At 51.2% G+C, this 21,999-nt stretch overlaps 1 protein-coding gene across 3 annotated transcripts in view; it reads left to right on the forward strand.

The window, feature by feature from the left end:
- Positions 1 to 21,999, forward strand: part of Hmt-1 (ABC transporter ATP-binding protein/permease Hmt-1) — a 105,834-nt gene that overhangs the window by 23,747 nt on the left and 60,088 nt on the right. For all 3 annotated transcript variants that reach the window (XM_077697702.1, XM_077697701.1, XM_077697703.1), the window contains exons 7-9: positions 6,703 to 6,805; positions 6,981 to 7,070; positions 7,151 to 7,272. In XM_077697702.1, the coding sequence (XP_077553828.1) occupies positions 6,703 to 6,805; positions 6,981 to 7,070; positions 7,151 to 7,272 (315 nt within the window). The remainder of the gene's footprint in view (positions 1 to 6,702; positions 6,806 to 6,980; positions 7,071 to 7,150; positions 7,273 to 21,999) is intronic.

Consider the following 21,999-nt stretch of genomic DNA (forward strand, 5'->3'; position numbering starts at 1 on the left):
AACCAGCAGATTGAATGCATCATCAGCGATCCCTTTCAGTACGTGGCCGACTTTTTCTTCTTCATTCATTCTGTCGTCTGCGCGCTGGCACAGGGACAGAACATCCTGTATGTAGGCCACATATGGCTCGGTCGACGTCTGAGCGCGAGTCGCGAGTTCTTTTTTCGCAGCAAGCTGGTGGCACTCTTTCTTTCCAAATACCTCACAGAGCCCTGCTTTGACGGCGTCCCAACTAGTAAGGTCTGCTCCGTTCGTTTCAAACCATGCGAGTGCTGCTCCCTTCAGGATGAAAGGAACATTTGCGAGCATTATAGTTGGGTCCCAGCCGTGCAGGGCACTTCCTCGTTCAACAAGTTTGATCCAGTCTTCAACGTCGGTGTCATCGGTACCGGAGAATTTTCCAGGCTCACGGAGCTGCGCCATGACTACGAACGGGGCTGCGGCGGTGCCCCCGAGGTGTTGGCAGTCATCTCGGTTGAGCCGATGCGACGACTGCTTTGGAGATCCGTGGCGATGGGACGTTACCCTGCACCTCCACCAAAAAAAGTTACGGGGAAAATGGTATATTGCAGGGGTAATTAAATATGCCACACGGTGGGGAACACAGCAGCACACAGTCTCAAGTGGGTACAGCCGGAGCGAGATGGTTCGTCCTCTTTCTCATCGTTGGTCCACCGTCCACCGCTGGGGCCAATCCCTAGGTGTCCATATTCCTTTCAGAGGGTGCATACCCATCCCGTGACGATATCATTAAACCCAAAATAGAAAAGGCTCGTGCTGAAAAAACATGACAGATTTGTAGAGGTAGCATTATGCAGATTAAGAATTGGCCACGCACACATCACACACTCATACCTTTTAACAGACGCAAACAAGCCACAGTGCCATCGATGTGGGGGTCAGCTTTCTGTCCTTCAAATGCTTATTGAGTGTGACATGTGCAACAGTGAAAGGAAACGTCATTTTAATGAAGCTTACACATATAACATTCCCTTGCACCCTTCATTAATTTTATCAGACCATCCAATGTTCTCATACAAAAAAAGTTTTTAGTTACCTAGCAGATGTAGACTTTAAAATACATATCATATACAGTTGAACCTCGTTATAAGAGACACTGATGTAAGAGACAAATGGGTATAAGAGACACTATACACCCACATGGTTGACTGCCCAATCTTTCCCATTAAATTGACCTCTTTTATAACAGACATTGGATGTAGAAGATTGGTTATAAGGGACAAGTCGTCCTAGAAGTTTATTTAATCAATAATCTCGCTTGTAACCGACATTTTAACTTCAGATGCAATGCCACCAGTCACTAATTGCAGTTGCTTCCATTGTGGAAACACAGGTGGACGACAGACGCCTGCAGTCGCTATTATTATAACTTCGGCAAACACACAGTGGTTCAGTCAGCTATGAAATGATGATGAGAAGCCCTGCCAATGGAAATGCAACTTACAGAAGTGGTTGAAGCTTACTGCCATCCATTGGATGGAGCGCGATTGCACATGCGGGCTCTCCCACTCGCATAGCTCCCAATCAAGAAGCACTGCAGATGTTGAGTCCTGCAAGCGTAATGAATAGCCTGAACACACAGCGGAAGAAGCTGTGCACTCCGGCTATTCATCAGGCTTGTGAACTCAACATCTATGATTGATCTTCCACAAACAAGGAAAGGAAAAAACGCTTGTAGAATCGATTGTAAAAAACAGTGTAAATACAGTCATGAAGCAAACAAAGTTTCATAAATTCTGGGGCCAAACATTAATTAGAATTAATCTTCTCAAACATGCTGTAGCGTTCTTTTCAGCTTATATTAGCCATAGAGTGCCCACATTGAACTAGGGTCTGATTAGTAAGTGAAAACATGACTCCCTGCTTATAAGAGACATCTCTTATAAGAGACAGAAACTGCTCCCCGGTACGTGTCTCTTATAAAGGGGTTCAACTGTAGCCCCATAACCTCACCTGTGTTCATTATGTGTTTTAAAACGGTGGTGGAACCTGAGGCTTTACACCTTAGGTGCTTGCACTCACTGTTTTAATTTCCCTTAGTACAGTCAAAACCCGCGATAACGAAATCCCGCGGGTACGAAATTCCTGCGGCAACGAAATTTTTTCGCATCCCCGGCGAACGTCCATCGACGCCCGTCCATCGCGGCAACGAAACGTTTTTGGAAACTGATCCTGCGTTAACGAAATTCAATGCAAGTTGGTCGGCATTTTACCTACCCATTGGAGGTTAACTGTGTCCAATAAGTGCTCAAGTGCATTTTTTTGGGACTCAAAGTGCGAAAACTTCAGCCATAGCACACTTGCATGGCCGCCACCACATTTGTTTACAAAATACCGCGCAGCCAAAGGCTGTGGTAGCCACCTTAGCCATGGAGGCAGTCTCGCAGCGGCACCACCAGGGGGCGACACCTGGTGACTCAAGTCGCTGCTTTGGCTTCGGCTACGCTAGCCAACTACCGCTGAACAGAGAGCGTGCGCTTGTTGTTTATGTGCGGCGATTGGCATGTTTGCTCTCAGTAAGATGCCTTCGCCAGCCTAAAAGTGAAGGTTTTTATGGCTACGAGATAAGGCAGCCATCATCGCCCAAGTTAGTGGCCCAAGGGAGCATAGCGCCGATGAGTTTGGAAACGCCTGCAGCTAGCTCAACCATGTTTAAAAGCAAGGATCCCACCAGTTCTCAATGGTGCATGTGCGCAAAACAAAACAGTGACGGCTGTGTCCTTTGTGGACGTTGAGAAAGCGGTGCTCACTAAGTTTTGTAAACAGTATTGGTGCAACGAGGTGCAACTCTGTCTGGCAAAGTTTGTAAACAGAAGAAGCTGGCCTTCACTTGCATGATTGCACATACTCGGTGCCGAGGGCCAGGGCGAAAACCGTGTGAACCCACGGAATGTTTTGGATGTGTTTGACACGATCTCGTTGTTCTTGGGCGCGCACGACGACAAGCAATAAACCACTTGTACAATGATAGCTTAACTGTGGCGTTGGCTGCAAGGGAAGGCTCACGAAGTAATATAACCGACTTTAGGGAATAAATTTTTGGTTTGTGGCCAATTTTCCGGTCGTTTATGTTTCATTCTTGCGGCAACGAAATTCCCGCAATAGTGGATTTTCTGGCTTTCCTCGGCAGTTTCGTTATTGCGGGGTTCCATTGTATACTCACTATGCTTTAATTATGGCCCCCCTGAGTAAAGTTTTTTAAACTAGTGCCTCCTTTACAGCTCCTTCTGATCTCGTTCATCATTGTCATGGCGCTCTTTGCCTTTGCCGGCCTTGTGCCATTAAGCCCGAAATCATCATCATCATCATCAGCCCCAGGGTCGCAGCACAGACAAGAGCCGAGAGAGTTGGCCACCGAAGGAGCCTCCGCACGGCCGGCCATTGGAGCATCCAGTGGGGGAGGCAAACGGGGGTCCACATCATGAGAGTGCCACCCGCACGTCACGAGCCGTACTTGGACGTGTGGGTTACAGTACAGCGTAGACCATTTATAGTGCAGGACCCGATGCAACACTCTGACCTCCACTTGGCTTCCCATAGAGCCCAATGGACAAGCATACTGCTTAATACGTGGTTGTCCAAAGCACAATACCCTTTACGAGCACACATTTTTGGCGGGCCCACTGATCGACTGACGTAGCCGGGGCGTCATTTTAGGGTCGCAAGAAAGAAAAAAAAAAGATGGAGTCAGCCATCTAACGCACTCCCTGCTCTCCTTTAACCTCGGCACAAAATAAAAAAATAGGCACTCTTTAGTTCGTGGGTTCTGTTTGTGCTGACGAGATCTGCCCTCGGGAGGTAGCGTGGTGAGTTTATGTACATACCGTAATTACCCGATTCTAACGCGCACCTTTTTTTCCTGAAAAATAGGTCGAAAAATCGCATGCGCGTTAGAATCGGATACGAAACCAAAACTGCCGAAACAACGGAAATTTCGTCTCGCCCATCACCATCTCAAGATGGCGCCAAAGCTTTTAGCAACAATTTTTCGGATGCAGGAAGCATACGCGCCCAGGCTTTTCTATCGGCGTTAACACAAATCGTCAAATCGTTCCACTTGCGCACTTGATAACAGCAATGGCAGCAGCTGCTCTCACACGTTCAAAACGAGTGGTCGGCTGAAGCGTGCGCCTCTGGAGAAGTTCGCAGGGTGGGCGTGCGAGGCATGGGCCACGATCCCATCGATCATGGTTGAACGTTCGTTATGAAGTGTGGCATCGCGAACGCACTTGACCGAGCCAAGGACGAGATGTTGTGGTCAGCGGAGAGCCACGAGGAGGGAGATGGGTGCGATTACTTCGAGAAATAAATCGCCCGTTTATCTCGCATTCGTTTTTCTTGCTCACAAAGTTCCGTGCGCGTTACAATCGGCAGTGAAAGTTTTTCCGTTTTTTTTTTGCCAGGAAAATAGGGTGCGCGTTAGAATCGGGGGCGCGTTAGAATCGGGTAATTACGGTAATTTATTTGGACGAATGGCACTACACCACAATTTGGCACCACAAGCAGCCTTCAGTGTGGTGCAAAGGAAAGGAAGGGGAGGTGTGTACAATAGTGAAAGAAGAGCATAATAACGGGAAAAAAGTCATGTGACTGACTCACACATGATTCTACAACACAAAAGAATGCACTCGGGCTTTAGGCGCATTTTTAACAGCTCGGATAAAAGTGCTGTAACAGTGAAAAATACTCACATCAGGTGCCTCAAGTAAAGGAGCTGTGTTCTCCGGATGGGACCTTTAGGATTTACAGCTGGATGAAATAGTGGCAAGGACCAGCATTGTGTGGGGACATGAAAATTGATGGAAGTTAGCAAATCGGCAGAGTCAACAGCACAATGAATGAGCTTGTGAAGAAAGCACATATTGAAGAGTGTTGTTCTGTCACTCAGTCTGCTTAAAGGCCAACTGCACTCAAATTTCACCTCGGCCAAATTTGTCTTTAATGCGGAGTAAGTACCCCAAAATAAGCTGAGACACAAGTGGTAGCCCCGTGAAACGCCTCGTTAATCAGTCAGAAGCGTTTAAAAAGGCTCCGCCGCAGACCACTCTGCACCTGCTGGCGGATCGCGTAAACAGCCATGACGCGCCTGTGACGTTCCAGTCGACGGTGGCTTTTTCCTCTGGCCAGCCACGCAGCGGGAGAACCGGTCGAGCTCTGCTGCGCCGTGCGCGCGTAGAGCTTGCGCGCAGACATTCTCCCGAACTGGTGACCGTCCGGCCGCTCGCTGGACGGCTGCAACGTCACTGCAATGGCCGCGCTCTCCTCGGTTTCGGTTTCAAAATCGCCGATTTTTGCTGGCCGCTTGCAGCGTCCACGTGCGTATTTCAGCTGTTGTATTTTGCACGTTGCTTTCTTTTTAAGCAGACTATACGGAAATAGGGTTTTCAAGAAGTCGAAATTTTGAGTGCAGTTGGCCTTTAATCCCATGTGGTGAAGTATTCTGTCGTATGTGTAATATATTCTTCTGAAAGGGTAACCATTATAATAGTTTCTAACAGATCTCGTCTGGACCCGTTCCAGGGACAGTGACAAGTATTGAGGAACAGAGTTCCGTACAACTGAAATTTACTCTAGCCGGGAATGCACAATAGCCCGAAAGCGGTACAAATAGCAGGTAGGATAGGTGAACTCTTTTGTGATGCGTGTTAGTCGCCTTCGTGGCTTCGCTGCCTTTTCTTTAAATGTGGTGTTTAAAACTCGGTGATGAGTCGGTGTACACCCCCAAGTCCCGAACTGTTGGCAGCCGACTAATGGAACCACCATGCAGCTTATACAAAAATGGAATCGGCATCTGTCTACGACGGTATGAGGCCACATTTGTCTTGGATGGGTTGATGTGAAGCATGTTTGCTGAACACTAGGCTGACACGGTGTTAATGTCGCGTTGTAGAAGAGAGCACTCGCCATCCCTATCTATAGGCCGAAAGATCTTAATGTCATCAGCCAAGTCATTAGTAAAACTCGAGAATAACAGGGGCCCAGGTTGCTTCCCTGAGGCACTCCAGAAGTTGACTGAAATGGACCAGAGAAACAACTCAAGGAGCAACCCTTGTTTCCATTATTGCGTTGTGCTGATAAGCAGTCACCCTTTCCCTTTTAAAACATCTGAGGATGGCAAGCCGAGACGCTTTGGAATCACGGACACAAGCTGGGGTGAAAGGTGGAATTGTGGGAGTTCCGTTTTGGGAGGCCTCCTTAGTCCAGAAAGCCCTGGTCCTTGGCTGCCCGGCGGGCCCTGTCTGGCTGGTCTTGAGGGCGTGAGCTGGTCAGTTGGTCCTCCCACCGCTCCAGGGTGGGCTTTGGTGGGGGGGTTAATGGTGGTGCTGCCGCACCATATGGTAAGAACAAAAACAAGAATCTCGCTTGCGTTCTTATCACGTTGTCCTGTGGCATCCCTTGATAACGCTAAAAAGCGCAGTGGCATCTGTTCACAGACACTAACACACACAGTCATGCTTCCTGAAAACACAAACGCAAAGGAAGTTGAAGTTGCGGCCGCAGTTTGTAAGGCCCTGCAGCATGTGGGGGAAAAGAGGAAATAAAGACTGCTCTTAAGAGGCCTTCGTTTGAGCGATGATAAAGAAAGAATGAGGTTGCGATGTGGCTGGATTTGTGCATGTTTTGTTCACAGTGCGGAGTTGCGTGGCTATGTGCGAGCGGCCTACGCTCTCTCCCGTGCAGGGGGCAGCAGCCTGCTGTCGAGTGCCCGCTCCTTCCTGTGGATCTACGTGCAGCAGTTCACGGTGCGGGAGGTGCAAGTGGAGCTGTACGCCCACCTGCACGGGTGCGCAAAGGGGTTCTGTCTCTAAAGCCACCGGCTCTTTCTTTGGCGAGTTCTCGTAGGACGCACCACGGGCACGAAACCCACCTTTCTTAGCCGAGCCTCTTGTGAGGCGCTCTGGGTCCGCTAGCCGAGGTGCAGCTGTTGAGGCAGCTGGGTGGGCGGGGCCTTGACGCAGGCTGTCCATGAGCTGGCACCTTGGCCGCAAGACGGGGGAGGTGCTCAAGGTGCTGGACCGGGGAACCAACAGCGTCACCTCCCTGCTCAGGTACGGCTCCTCCCCCCCGGGCACTCCCCCCCGGGCACTCCCTGGGTGGGGAAGGGACGAAGACTGGCCCCCTGTTGCAGCTACATCCTGTTCAACATTGTGCCGGCCGTGGCGGACATTGTGGTGGCTATCGTCTACTTCACCGTCTCCTTCAACGCCTGGTTCGGCCTCGTCGTCTTTGTCACCATGGCCCTGTATCTGGGTGAGTCGGCCCCTGCCGCTCGAAGCTTGCACCAGCTGGCACATCACTGGCAGAGGGGCAGGCTGCGCAGTGGACGGGACGGAGACGAGACAGACACGGGTGCTTGCAAGCTACCAAAAACAACAAGGAAGAAAGGGGGAGGGCAGCACCAAATTGATTCCTACAAAACGCACAGCAATGGTGACAGGTCTCAGGTTTCTAGATAGCGAATCTCTTTTTGGAAGAGCTAATGCAATCTTCACTGTGCCTCGCATTCGGCTCCTAATAACGGCCCAGTACAGTGCCTTTTCCAAACAGAGGATGCAACTTTTGCAGTGCACATTGGCGTGTTCACGTAAACGGTGGTTAATGCAACAACCCGTCTGGCCTATGAGTGGGATGCTGTACACCACTTGAGATTGGCATTGAACACAAGGCCGAGCACGTTTCTTTTCACAGCTCTTGGCTGGACTGTGCTTTCAGTTGACCAAGTTTGGCTTGGGCCTCGACCAACCGACAGACCTGCGAATTGACGCTTGGCGCCACTGAATGCTCGCGTGACCGTAGTAGGGGAGAAGGCGCTTTATGTCCAACACACGTGAGAGTTAGTAAATGTTAGATCGAGATCTAAAAATCTTCTTTTGCAGTCTACGGGAGTTTCCGATGACAGCTGTAAGGGCTTCAACTCAACCTGGAAGACATCCGAGGTTTCGTACATGTTGGTTTTGTCTGGTTGACAAAAAACAAGAAAAATCCTCAACGTATCTAAAAACTTTTTCACATCTCGTTTCGGCAAGGTGCAGCCCAAGGCTTCTGTCAAATCTAGCTAACAACAGGTCACTTAAGACTGGCGCCACGCATGACCCGATACATATGCACTCCTTTTGAATAACAACACCACTGCCATAGTGCACAACAGTGGACTGGAGGTAAAAGCTCAGCAGTTCCAGAAAACGACTCGCATCAGTGCCACAGGAGTTTTGCAATTTCGCCCCTCCTCATTGGTCGACGCACGAGCTGACCTCTTGGCAGACGAGCTCCTGGGGAAGTGAGCAAAACAGGTCCTTCACATCCACAGAGGACGCATTCCTGGTGTCAAGAAAGGGGCGGGCGAAGAGCAGCAGAGAGGCAGGAGGCCACCGTTCCGAGCAGTTCCTTTTTCTCCCTCTCTTTTATTCCGCTACTTCTTTTTCTACACCTGGGACATTGGGTCTGCAGGCATTCCGAAACACAGTCAGGCTTTCTGATGACAGGGATCGCTGAGTTCCAGCAGGCCCAGGTACTTCTGCAAATAGGCCCCCACGAGGAGTTGCCATGTTCTCCGTTCAACCAGACGAAACCAACACCAAAACCAACATGTACGAAACCTCGGATGTCTTCCAGGTTGAGTTGAAGCCCTTACAGCTGTCATCGGAAACTCCCGTAGACTGCAAAAGAAGATTTTTAGATCTCGATCTAACATTTACTAACTCTCACGTGTGTTGGACATAAAGCGCCTTCTCCCCTACTACGGTCACGCGAGCATTCAGTGGCGCCAAGCGTCAATTCGCAGGTCTGTCGGTTGGTCGAGGCCCAAGCCAAACTTGGTCAACTGAAAGCACAGTCCAGCCAAGAGCTGTGAAAAGAAACGTGCTCGGCCTTGTGTTCAATGCCAATCTCAAGTGGTGTACAGCATCCCACTCATAGGCCAGACGGGTCGTTGCATTAACCACCGTTTACGTGAACACGCCAATGTGCACTGCGAAAGTTGCATCCTCTGTTTGGAAAAGGCACTGTACTGGGCCGTTATCGGGAGCAGAATGCGAGGCACAGTGAAGATTGCATTAGCTCTTCCAAAAAGAGATTCGCTATCTAGAAACCTGAGACCTGTCACCATTGCTGTGCGTTTTGTAGGAATCAATTTGGTGCTGCCCTCCCCCTTTCTTCCTTGTTGTTTTTGGTGGCTTGCAAGCGCCCGTGTCTGTCTCGTCTCCGTCCCGTCCACTGCGCTGCCACCAAGGGATTCAAGCTCTCAGGGCAAAACAGTTTAGAAGGACTTGTTGCTGGGCGAGTTGGTGCACCTTCTCAGAAGGGGTAAACTGCGCTAAGGAAGACGCTACACAGAGAGAGGTACACCTGTCTTTGTGTACCTCTCTCTGTGCAGCGTCTCCCTTGGCGCAGTTTACCCCTTCTGACCTCAGTGGCGGCGGGTGCTTTGAGAAAAGTTTGGCATTTATTGATTGCTGCCATAGGGGCATTTTGGGGGCCTTGCAAAAGCCACCCTAGCAGACTGTGAGGGCAGATTAGCCAAGGCAGTGTAGGCCGATGCAGTGCCACGACTGAAAGGCTGCCGTGGCAAAAGGTCAAGTTTGTGACCTCAGCTTCAGTGATTATAAATTGTGTGTGGGCTTCCAATCAGTGACGTGCACTGTTAGCGCACTTTGGCCATTAAGCCAAAAACAATTTACGCAGCAAATCCGGAAAAGTAATTTCTACTTCAATAGCTAAGTAAAACTAAATAAATAGAAAAGTAAGCACTTTCATGTTACTACATATGCTGCCAAACCAGTTTTGTAGTGCACAATACAGAAATTTAAAAAAATGTGCTTGATCCTTCTTGCATAGGAATCGGTAAAGCACGAAAGCGAAATGTGCCTTCACAGGAGCATTTGAATGTTTATTGTGCATCGATATGAACTTGCATATTGCTATTTATATTTTTTCGGTACGTCACCATTAGACGCATCAACATCAGACACTGGAGTGCATGTGCTGGAGCATTGCGTAAATCCGATTGAAACCCCAGGCACTCGCAAATCGTGCGAACGACATTGGACGGGTTGTCAGTGAATCGTCTGGTGAAGACACAGTATGCTACAGTGAAAGGAGCATGATTTGCTGGTCGGCAGCAGCTCGTGGGTGTGCTTGGCGAGCGACGTCCTGCTGGCGGGTGGCTTAGGCAAAGGTGCAATTGCATTGGTCCTGCTCCATGGTGTGTACGCCAGACGCTTGTGGGACGTGGCGGAGCGGCACTCCACAAGCGGAGCGGCATTCCACATAGGCGGCGGACGGGTAAACACAACAGCTTCCGGTGCTACACGCTGCCCTGTCGAGGCGCCAACTATCGGTGCTCATTAGTGCCTTGATGCACTGCTTCGCAGCACCATCTGAACAGCTACCCGGGCATGACTTCGTGGCTCAGTCGGTAGATCGTTTCACACCTCCCGTTGCAACCAGAGTGATTGTGGGCTCGAAACCTAGCTGCACCGCGCCAATAGAACTTTTTCTGGTGATGTCGTTTTTGTGACGGATATGACGTCGGTGAGGTTTGTGTGCCCTGGCATAAAACACTTTGGTGCTAGGAAAAGAACATTCTTGCAGTGTTAGCGTTAGTCTGTGAACTCGTGCTGCCAAAGCATGATCACTGAGTTTGGTGTTCAGACTGTGCACACTGAGCATAATTTCTTCGTTGTTTGCCATGCGGACGCAGCATTCTTGTTTACTGTGTGCTGCGCCACCTGGCTGCTTCAGCTTCCATGTTTACATGGCCACAGGTTTGCCCACACCGAGGAGGCAGCAAGGAACAATTACACAGCACCAGCTGTAACAGCTGGTATTAGAGGGACACTAAAGGAAGTTGTGGGAATTGTGGCTGCCCGCAATCACGGCTCGGTACGCAGCAGCGCTCGGAGGGCCGCGCGGCTTGCGCGGGATTGCGCAATAAGATGGCAAGAATGTGGCCTCGGCACGGCCACGGCAAGAATAGAGGGGTTCGCTTGCGCGTTGCGAGATGGCACCCCTGGCGCGCTTGGGATCGGGAAGCTCGGAGTCGCTTTGGCGGGGAGGCGGCTGCGAGAGCGGGACTTCGGCTGTGGCACTCGGCGGCGGTGGCGGAGCGACCTGGCGCCTTCCCCTTTGAGCCTGGACCGACCATCGTCCACCGGTAGCGGCGGAGTCGAACGACTCCGGCCGCTCGAGCAACGCGGGACACGTTGATGAGCGAGAAGACGGGGCCAGCTAAGGGGCGGGTTTTGGGAATAAACCCCCCTTGGAGGTTCGCGTAGGTTGCCTTTGTCTCTTGCCTGCCTCTCAAGCCGGCGCCGTCTACACGGCAGCCGCGTGCAGAGGATCGTCGGAGTATGACCCATACCACAAAGTTTCCGTTTCAGCTGAAAGAGCGCACGTTTTCTAGCTCTCTTGCATTTTGTTCGACAGCCTTGTTTTCTAATTACAGCTGGCATTGAATTTTTTCCGTGACTCTTCAGCCACGTCATCAAGAGCCCCGAGCGAGCCTAGCTGTTTCCACCTTTGTGGAATCTCCCTGGCCTTCACTCTGGTTGGAGCCAAGGTCACTTTGATGCCAGTGGGCCAACTGTGCAGCAGGCAGACTCGACCCCCACTCTTCGTCGATGGTGGGGAAGCTTCACAGGGAGTTGAGCGAGTCAGCTGAACACCGTCTCTGCCTCAGGCTGCCTTGGTGGTCACGAAGAAGAACTACTGCGAGTTATTGGGCGTGTTGGTGTGGTGGTAGGTGCACGATGGCCACAGCGCAAACAAAACTCCGACAAGAAAGGACACGGGACTGAGCGCTAAGGGGTACCATGGGCTCTTGCGTCCGCTTGCATGCATGCCTCTTGCGACTGCACCTGTAATGAAACTGGAACTGGAAAAAAGTCGGGCGGAGGCACCACCTTCTCTAGTGGTTTGTGCGTTCTTACATACCTCCTGCTGCAGCCTCAGTGTTTGTTTCCAAGTAACGCCCATTCGCTGTGCGTTCGCAGTTTGTGATGCCACCGTGCCTCGGCAAAACTTGACGGCACTCACCACTTGTCGTCCCCCACTTGCACTCACCTACGTTCACGCTTACCACTCACCCACGCCTATGCTCACCACTTGACCAAACCACTCGCATTCGCCTCTCACACTCACTTGCACTCGCCACTCGGATCCTCCACTCACACGCAACCACACTGGCGTGCACCACTCACAAGTGACACCAATTCTTATTCGCATTCTCACTCACTTTGCTTCTTTCTTTACAGCAGGGGAATTTTAACTTGCTTTATGTTTGTAAACCACACGGATCATATCATTTTGTGGAAGTGTGGAAAGGCGGAGGGTGTGGACACCTGGTTTTGTGCTTTTGGCAGTTTCTGTGTTAGTAAGCAGCTGCTGCTGCGAGTGGCATCTTTGTTTCCTCTAATCTTACTTTCTAGTCACTCTAATCTCGCTTTCACATATTGGTGCCCCTGTAGCATGGAGCAAGAATAAGATAGGAGGGAAAACTGAGCTTCCTGGGGCAGCCTGATAATGTCGCAAGCACTTGGCGAAGGTCAAGTTTCCGGCATCTGGTGGCAAGCGAAGGAACTGCGCGGTCATCGCCACGGTCGGCGCGCATCTGCTCGCGCTCACTCAGTCCAACCCAGCTGCAGCATCGCGTCGGCATTTCGCCGGGCCGCCGAAACATTCCGTGGCCGAAGCAAGAGTGTGTGTGCTCTTCTGCACTTCCGTTGGCTGAAGAGCCCGCTGCCTTCGTGAATAATTTTGTCTTTAAACCAGCCAGTATGAGTGAATGGATGGGGCGTTTTCTTTTAATGCGTAAGCAACCTTGCGCGAGCACCAAGCCCAAAATACAAACATGCAAACACAAAAAAAAATCGTGAAACCACTGACCGTGTAACACCTGTATTGTCAAAAGTCCTACAATTGATGATGTTGCACTTTCAGTAACCGTAAGGGTGTAAATGCAGATCATTGGTTGAAGGGAAAACAAGTTAAAATTGGGGAAAGCGGCGCAGCCGTGCTCACGAATTATTGGACAGTTCTCGGATTTTTTTATATGATTTCGGACCGCTGGGTGGTGTTTAATTTCCTGTCAATGGTGTTCTGACCGCGGCTAACGTTTTACATTACTAGAAGCCCATCGAACGTATGTAGTCTAATGGATGTGGAAAGAGTTCTCTGTGTACTTTGTTAATGGATGGGACATACGTCAGGTGTACGGTGAGCATTTTCAGGCTCAGGGTGCTTTAGGAAGTGAATAGCCACACATTTTGGCATCATAAAAGCACCTTTTAAGAAGGACATAGTGCAACGCTATTCCTGTAAGAAGTGAATTCATTGAACCTCACCATGGTCCCGAACTTTACACATCTGCTTCAGCGCACTGAAAATATTCTTAGTTTAGGACGTTGAACCCCCATGACTGTGGGAAAATAAATATTTACCTAAAGAATATAAGCAAGCGTTGTTTGTAGAAACATTTCACTATGCGTCACCTAAACCTTCATACTCTGAATGAAACAAATTGATTGAAAGTCTTTATTTATTGTGGAATGGCTCTTTGGCCTAATAGGGGGGAAGGAGGGTGTCGGAGAAAGGAGAGAAACAAAGAAAGAAGTGCGTACACAAATCACATGCGGCGATCGATGCCTGCCTCATGAGCGAACGCCCAGAGGGAGAGCAGGGTGTCGCGGCTGTTGTTGTTGGGGGTGGTCCATTGATGCAGCGTGGTGATGTGCGGTGGCAGGTACTGGGCGCGGAGGTCCTGGCAGCCAGGGCACTCCCACAGCAAGTGGGTCACTGTTGGGCATACTTCCATGGGCCCTGCTCCTGGCCGCCGTCATCACTGTCGTCGTCGGTAGCCCCGGGCCTGCATCGGTGGTGGGCCCGCCATTCTGTTAGTGCGGCCCCCACACGTGCCTTGTGGATGAGGACCTGAGCCCCCCGTGGCAGTCTTCGAGGCAGTGGGTGGTGGTTGCCGGGATGTGCTGCCAAAGGGCGCATCTTCGCTCCTTCTTGGCTGCCAGAATTTTGGCTCTTGGGTTGGGGTCGTCTGGTGCGGGCATAGTCTGGGTCACCAGGGCGGAGCGGTCGTCCATTAGCTCGCCTGCCAACGCCAGTGCGGCTCTATCGCCAATGCCACCGGCGTGACCTGGTACCCAGTCCACCCTCACCTCCACTCCATAGTGCCGGTACAGCACTGTGCTTGCCATGTTGATCCTGTGAGCAAGCGTGCCAGTCCTGGGGGTGCAGCCAAGGATTTTTATGGTCTGTGTAGATCACCACCCTCTCCCCTGTCTGCCTCAGTCCTCGATGGGTCTCCCCACAAACCTTGACCAGAGAAATCTGGTCTGGGCTGGGTTGGGGCTCATACACGTGGATCTGTCTGCATGTGCCGATTGGGGAGATCGCAGCTAGCCTGGCTCTGTGCGTGATGGGGTCCCAGGTGGCTGCCGTGAACACAAAGTTCCAGGTTCTGTCAGTACGGGCAGCTGCTGCTCTACGCTCCGCTTCATGATCCTGCTGATGGCACTTTTTGGAGAGTGGTTTTGGAAGCTTGAGGAGCACATCGAGCCAAGGCTCCAGCAGGCGTGGCAGTTTGGATGCATCGGGGGGTAGTTCTTTTGTGAGGGTGAGGAGTCCTCTGCCCACAGTTGTGTTTTGCCGTCGTAGTTCGTGGCCTTCATTGTGTGCCTCGATAAAGGCTTTGAGGGGAGGGAGGCCGGAGTACCTGTAGAGCTCTTCAGTCCTCGTGTGACGCGGCAGGCCAGTTATTGCACGGAGACATTCGAGATGGAGGACCTCCAGTTGTGCGTAGTGTGTTTGGTTCAATGTGAAGCAAGCTGCTCCGTAGCATATGCCTGGGAAGTGAGGGTTGCCAGGCATAATGTCCTGATGGTGCGTGTGCCGGCACCGCCAAAGTGGTTGCCTGTGCGGCGGATGAGGTGGAGGTGGAGGCACCACGTTGGCTTAAGCTGACGGGTCTGTGGCAACACGAGGAAATAAAAACGTCGGGCCACAGAACAACACATATATTAAGAACACGTCAGCAGCTGACGGGCCAGCGGCAGGTATGCCTGGCCGAACGCTCGGAGTTCCAGGGAGCACTGACTGCTCACGCCACGAGGCTCGCGCAGTGAGCCGCAGAGTGGTGCTTTGTCGTCTTCGCTGCGTTGATGCTGCTACAGATCCATTCCTTGGGTCCACCAACCTCACTGAGGGGAACCCCAAGGATCCTCACCCACCGCTCCGCAGGTCGGGTGATGGTCTTGCCGGCCAGTGTAAGGCTCATCTTCGCTCGCTCTGAGTCGTAGCCGCCTGCCAGGAGTCTTTTCCGGTGACGGCTGCATGCCAGTGGAAAGGAGGTAGTTATCGATGGTGTCCAAGGCTTGCTGCACGATCCCCTGTACGGCCGGACAGGTTAGAGCGTGCACAGGGCACACTCATTTCGTGCAGAAGAGCCCTGATTGCTTCTTTGGTTCGTCTGATGGCTGCACAGAGTTCCTGGCTCCATTGAGGCAGTGCTGTCTCGTGCGCACAGCGACGTAACACCTCAGTGTCTTGGCTATGGCCTCATCCTTGTGCTCATCGCACGGGAAGGTGAGAGGAAAATTGTCCACAACGTGGTCAGTTGTCGACCAAAAGATGTCGCAGTCATTTCTGTTTGCTGAAAAATATCCTTTGGCGCAGCGAAGCATCCTGTAAAGGCGCGTGTTGGGGTGTGGAGGGTGTAAGGGACGCCTCCTGCCCTGTCGCAGTTGCCACCGAAAGTGACTGCCCGCACTTTGTGCACGGCAGCAATTTTGTCATTTCGCGACTTACAAATCCGGTTACATAGTAAAAGATGGCGTCAACCACTTCGGTGCTGGCACACTCCTCTGCTATGACGTTGTCGCAGTCCCACTCTTCTGTGTCGATCAGGCCATCTGGCTTTGCCTTAAGCCGCTTCAGAATCGTTTCACCAGGTTTCTTGCCACTGATTGTGGCTCTAAAGGCAGCTAAATCCAGCACTGGCCTCCCTTGTCATGCTTTGCATTTCCCGAATTTAGGCGGCTCTAGGAGGCCGTACACGGTGAGCATTCTGTACAGTTGAAGAAACGTCGGCATCTCAGGGTGGTCGTTGTCACCTCCTGCTTGGCGGGATTTCCCGAAAAATCGTTCGATGGGACATATTTGAACCCACATTCTGGCGGAGTAGGAAACATGTCCTTGATGATATTTCCAGGCAACAGTTCCCGTTCCCATTCATCAAGCCACTGAAGCGGTTCCATCATTACGGAAATGTCCTTGCTTCCTTTGTGTAGAGCCTCACTAGGATGACGCCTGTTCATTGCGTCAAATAGGTCACTCATGCGTCCAGTAAGCGCAATGGTGCCCGCAGCCTCCGCCCCATTGAACACGTTGGCTGTGTGTAGTATTTGACTGCCGAAGCCATAGACCGGCTGAACACTTGAGTGTCAAGTTTGACTCGCATCAGGTCCATGTTTGAGGGGTTTACATGGCGGTTTGTTATTTTGGGAGAGGCCTTCAGGTCTTCTTCAGGTCTTCTTTGTAGACCGCAACATAAAACCACCATTTCACCCACTTCCCTCTTACTTTGAGTAGGCGCTGTCTCAGTAGTCTATTCCTGATGCACTTAAAGAGGTACGGTACATCAGAGAACACGTACACCTTTCTGTCTTTAGACATCGGGTGTTCAAAGAAGTGGTTCGGTGCGCAAAGTTTACCGCTGACACCAAAGCAGGCTCACATCTTCCTGTTGGTGCTTGCTCCATCGCAAACGATGCCGTCAGCGATCGCTCCTGCCTGTTCTGACATCCTGGAGCACCAACTGGCTCAGCAGCGTTCCTTTTGTCGCCCCTCTTGAAGCGAATACTCCAATTGGTTGGGCGTAGTTTTTCCCGAAGGGGCAAAACATAAACACGAGGGCGTGGTTGGCCAGGGCACATGTTTCGCCATTACCATTATTGACGAGCCCAATCTAGGTTAGCGTTCTCGACTCAACACTTTTTCTTTCTCGTGCATATTGTGCTTTTGGAACTGGGACCTTGCTTCGAGCTTCTTTTTAGTGCTGAAAAAAACTCGCCATCAAAAGCGCACTTCATCTCTACGGCAGAAGTGTACTTCCTCACGGTCTTCACACACGGCAAGGGTAGTATGTGACTGTCCCGAAGAAATCGGTAGGCGGCCAGTGAACGAATCTGCAAAAGGAGACACAGTAACATTCTGTATAGCGCCAGGCTTGTTTTGTCGTTGCCTTTGCAGCCGCTATACATTCCGTCAAAAGCATGATTTGTGTTTCCGGCAGCTCCACTTTCTTTACCAAGTCTTCTTGGTCGCTATCTTTGAGGTCATTCAATCGCTCTAGTCAATGCATTCTTTGTTTCTTGCAACCTCTGCTTTGAGTGATAGCTGCTTTCGCAAAGCCTCAAATTTCGCTTTTTTCGAAGAACTTGCCATTACGCGTATTCGTGCCTGCCTGACGCGCTTTTCTTTCCGCACCTTGTGAACACGCAAAGTGTTGTCCAAAGATTTGCATGATTGGAATTGTATTTCAGAAGCACCAAGAAGCAAGGGGCAATTTTTGGGCCTCCAGACTGCCAACCCGTCAACTGCAGCGCATTGTAATTGTATGCCAGGAAACTTGCTCCCTTCTGGTTAACCCCTGCATGCAACACATTCATGGAAAGCGGCAAGCATTTCTGTTATGTCTAGCTGCTCAGAGATCTGGGAGTGCAATGGGTAGATCTTGCTGCCAGCTTTGCGTTCTAAAATGTACTGGCTCCCCTTCAGCTGTCCTGCATGCACTGATGCTGGCAACGGCTTGCTCAGTTCTGCGAAGCAAACACCTCCGATGCCTTCCATGCTGATTCCATGCTGAGCTCCTTCATATGTTGACGCAGCGACAGGCGTCGCCCAGGTGGCTTCCCGTCAATCCAAGCGGCCCCTCGACTGCTGCATTCTTTTTTTTTTCAGGGCCGAGTGGCCTGCCAGGGCTGGTGTTGCTGGCGTCCGCGCAAGACTCATCGCCTGAATAGGGATTAGTGCGGTTTCCGTCTAATCCACGCACAGGGCACCTTGAGCAATCTTGGTGACGGTACTGGCGCTACCGTGGACCCCGAGCCCCTATACTCGCTGTAACCGACCGTGGTAATGAGTTTTAAGGTGAAGGGTAGAAACCTCAAACGGTGGCTGTCGGAGCCGAGGTCAAGCTCCGGCGGATGGGCTCCCTGTCTGTTTACCAGGCAGGGAGCTCCGGGACCTCTCAAGCTATTAGGGTAAGGTTTGAGAAGAAAGTACCCCCGTCCCCTACTTTTTCCAATGCCACATGGATAAATCAAAACCCCCCCGTAAACCCGATCGGTCCCTGAAAAGGGGCCGCACCGATGTTACGTACCCACTCCTTCCAACTTTCACTCTCCCGAAACCTGATAATTATCCTCGATTCTTGATTATCGAATCCCTTGAAAAAGACAAGCCAGTTGCCTCAATATCCGTGTCTCTGATTACAAAATTCATAGAAGGAATAATTGGTAAACACTACAAAGCCAAAAAGCAAAGAACTGGAGAGTTGCTGGTAGAAGTCACCACCCAGCAACAGGCCACAAATCTCCTGAGCCAGACCCGTATTGCCGATCTTGGCATCAAGGTCACGCTCTACCGCAGCCTCAACAGCTCGCAGGGCGTGATCTCAGAGTCAGATCTGGCAAACGAGACGGAAGCCAATCTTCTAGAAGGCCTGAGAAATCAGGGTGTGACGGCAGTCAGGCGGATATCCATAAGACGAGATAATAAGGAGCACATCATTCTCACATTCGACCGTTCAACTCCTCCAGACCATATCAATGCAGGATTCATCCGGTGCTCTGTCCGAGCGTACATCACGAATCCGCGGCACTGTTACAAGTGCCAGCGGTTCGGGCACGGTACCAACTCGTGTCGGGGCCAGCTAACCTGCGCCAAGTGCACGCAACAAGGTCATCACTCTGATAATTGTCCCTCTAATCAATTGCTTTGTGTGAATTTCCAAGGACCTCACGGCGCGTATTCGCGAGCCTGCGAGACATTCAAAATTGAAAAGAAAATCATCAACGTCAAAGTCACGGAAAACATCACCTTCCCGGAGGCGCGAAAGAGGTTCGCCTCTTTCCCCCTGGGGAGGTATGCCGACGCAGCTCGCCGGGGGGCGGAGCGGCGTCTAGTTTCGGCGGGGACCCAGTACCGCGAGTCGGACCTGGCCCCGCCCCCACCCCCCACCAGGTTGCCTCCGGCGGCCCAACCTGCTACCACACCGCCTGCTCAGTCAGCAGTGGCTGTGGTCGCAACTCAGTCAGTTGGGGGCGCTGCTGCCTCCACCATTTCTGCCCAAAGCTCAAGTGAGGGTACGGAGGTGATGGAGATGGGGGAGCCCCCGGCAGCTCCCGCCCCTGTCGCACCACCAGTGCCACTTCTGGCAGTGCCGATGCCATTGGTGGCAGCGAATGCAGAAAACAGCACCCACCTGGATGCCAGGTCACTCCGAGGATGTTCAACCAAGACATGGACGTTGGACCCTACCTGTCTGCATTGCAGCGGAAGGAACGGGTACCATAGTCCAAGCCATCCGATAAGCCAAAAAAACCAAGAGTCACAGCCCCGTAAGACAATACATAAACACACATTCTCACACATTTCCAGTCGCTATTGCAAATAATGGGAAGGGAAAATATTGTACAATGGAACTGTAGAGGCCTCATCAAAAATCTTGACGATGTATATGAGTTACTGCACACCAAGCAACCAAGTATAATGTGCCTGCAGGAAACTCATCTGAGCAGCAAAACCACAAACTTCCTGAATAATTATATGGTACGTATTTAGAAAAGACAGAGATGGATGCACACACTCCTCGGGCGGTGTGGCTATTGTCGCTCAAAAATGCATTGCATGTAATACCATCCCCTTAAACACTTCCCTTGAAGCTGTTGCGATTCGTTCAATAATATTTAATAGATTAATAACAGTGTGCTCCCTTTACATACCGCCTGTCTTCCAGCTCTCGAGCTCGGATTTCGAAGGGCTGGTAGATCAGTTGCCTGAACCTTACATCTTGATAGGCGACCTGAATGCACATAATTCTCTTTGGGGCTCTTCCCGCACCAATGCCCGGGGTCGCCTCATTGAGAAATTCTTAACATCGTCGGGAGCATGCCTTTTCAACAAGAAACAGCCAACATATTATAATGTAGGACACAACACCTACTCACACCTTGACCTGACTATAGGATCGGCAGTACTTCTTCCGTCTCTTGAATGGGACGTGGACACGAATCCATACGGTAGTGACCACTTCCCTACTTCATTAACATACATTGACAAAGGCCCTACCAGTTCACCTTCTCATAATAGGTTCAATGAAGCAAAAGCAAACTGGAATACATTTACAGAAATCTCCAAAGTACACTACACATCTATAATACACCTACACGTACATGAAGTCGCCCAACTCCTCTTGGCACACATCCTCGACGCCGCCGAAAAGTCTATTCCCCACGCCTCTGGTGCCCCGCGCAACCAGAGGAGGCCGTGGTGGAATGAGGACTGTAGGCGGGCGCGAGGGGCCCAGAACAAGGTTTTTTGGTATCCTCCGTCGGTATCCCACGTCGGGTAACCTCATTTTGTTCAAACGGGCCAAGGCGTTCGGAAAACGTGTGCGCCGCGAGGCAAAACGCACGAGTTGGTGCACCTTCCTTACATCCATTAAAGGGACCCAGAAAAGCTTTGTGAAGGTGGCAATCCAATGCATTCAGGTGGTAGAGCATATAACGGGGGATTTTTGAGCCAAGTGTGAGCCCCATACGTTGTACGGATAATTTGTAAACAATTTTTGAAGATCGCCTTTCTCAGCCGATGAGCGCGCCGCTGCAGCGAGCCGACCGCGGCTGACGCAACGGCGACCGCGGCTGACGCAATGGCGAGGCGCCCCCCTGATTTGGCCAATCGTCGGTCGCCGGCAACGTCACTGCCATTGGCTTCCGGCTGCTCTTCCTCCATCCTGCGCGATCCCGAGGCAAAGGCGGGTCCGCGTGCCTAGGCGCACGAATGTAGCTAGCGGAGAACGGAAGTCGAGCGTCGCGATGTCACATGGCTATTCCCAGTGTTTCCAGCTGCTTTGAAGGAAGCAGAGAGGGAGGAGGAATCGGTCGGCAAAGGGGGAGAGGTGCACTTAATTGCTTCTGGCGCAGCTAATACTGAATGTAGATCAATAATTCCAACGGCATTGCATCGCTATATTGGTACTACGCGACAATAAAGACCTTTTGTAATTTTCACAAAAGGCTTTTCTGGGTCCCTTTAACTCATACACAGACGCACACAAGGTATGGACTAGAATACGCAAACTTAAAGGACAACATACACATAGCCTGCCCCTGGTTAGCACAACAGGGGACACACTGGAAGACCAGGCTAACACACTTGCACAACGCTTCCAACACGTGTCCAGTTCAGCACACTACACTAGCACTTTCATGAAACACAAACAATTGGCTGAAAAGAAGTCTTTACTTGATAATGATAAGTCAACCTCTTCTTATAACTCGGAGTTTTCACTTCATGAGCTGAGGGCCGCTCTGAGCACGTGTAAACCCTCAGCTCCAGGCCCAGACAACATCACATATACAATGATACAGCACCTACACTCAGACGCTCTTCTAACACTCCTCCACCTATATAACAAGATTTGGCTTTCGGGGCACATTCCAAACTCTTGGAGGGAGGCTATAGTTGTAGCTTTCCTGAAAGAGGGGAAGGATCCTTCCTTTCCCGCTAGCTATCGACCCATTGCCCTGACGAGCTGCCTTTGCAAGCTTTTCGAGAAGATGATTAACCGGAGGCTTGTGTACTTCCTGGAGTACAATGGACTTCTCGAGAGCTGCCAGGCAGGCTTTAGGGCAGGGTGATCTACACATGATCAACTCGTTGCCTTAGAATCCTACATCAAAGATG

Source organism: Haemaphysalis longicornis, unplaced genomic scaffold (genome assembly GCF_048455015.1).
Source record: "Haemaphysalis longicornis isolate Haplotype H1 unplaced genomic scaffold, Haemaphysalis longicornis Haplotype H1 scaffold_2, whole genome shotgun sequence".
NCBI lineage: Eukaryota > Metazoa > Arthropoda > Arachnida > Ixodida > Ixodidae > Haemaphysalis > Haemaphysalis longicornis.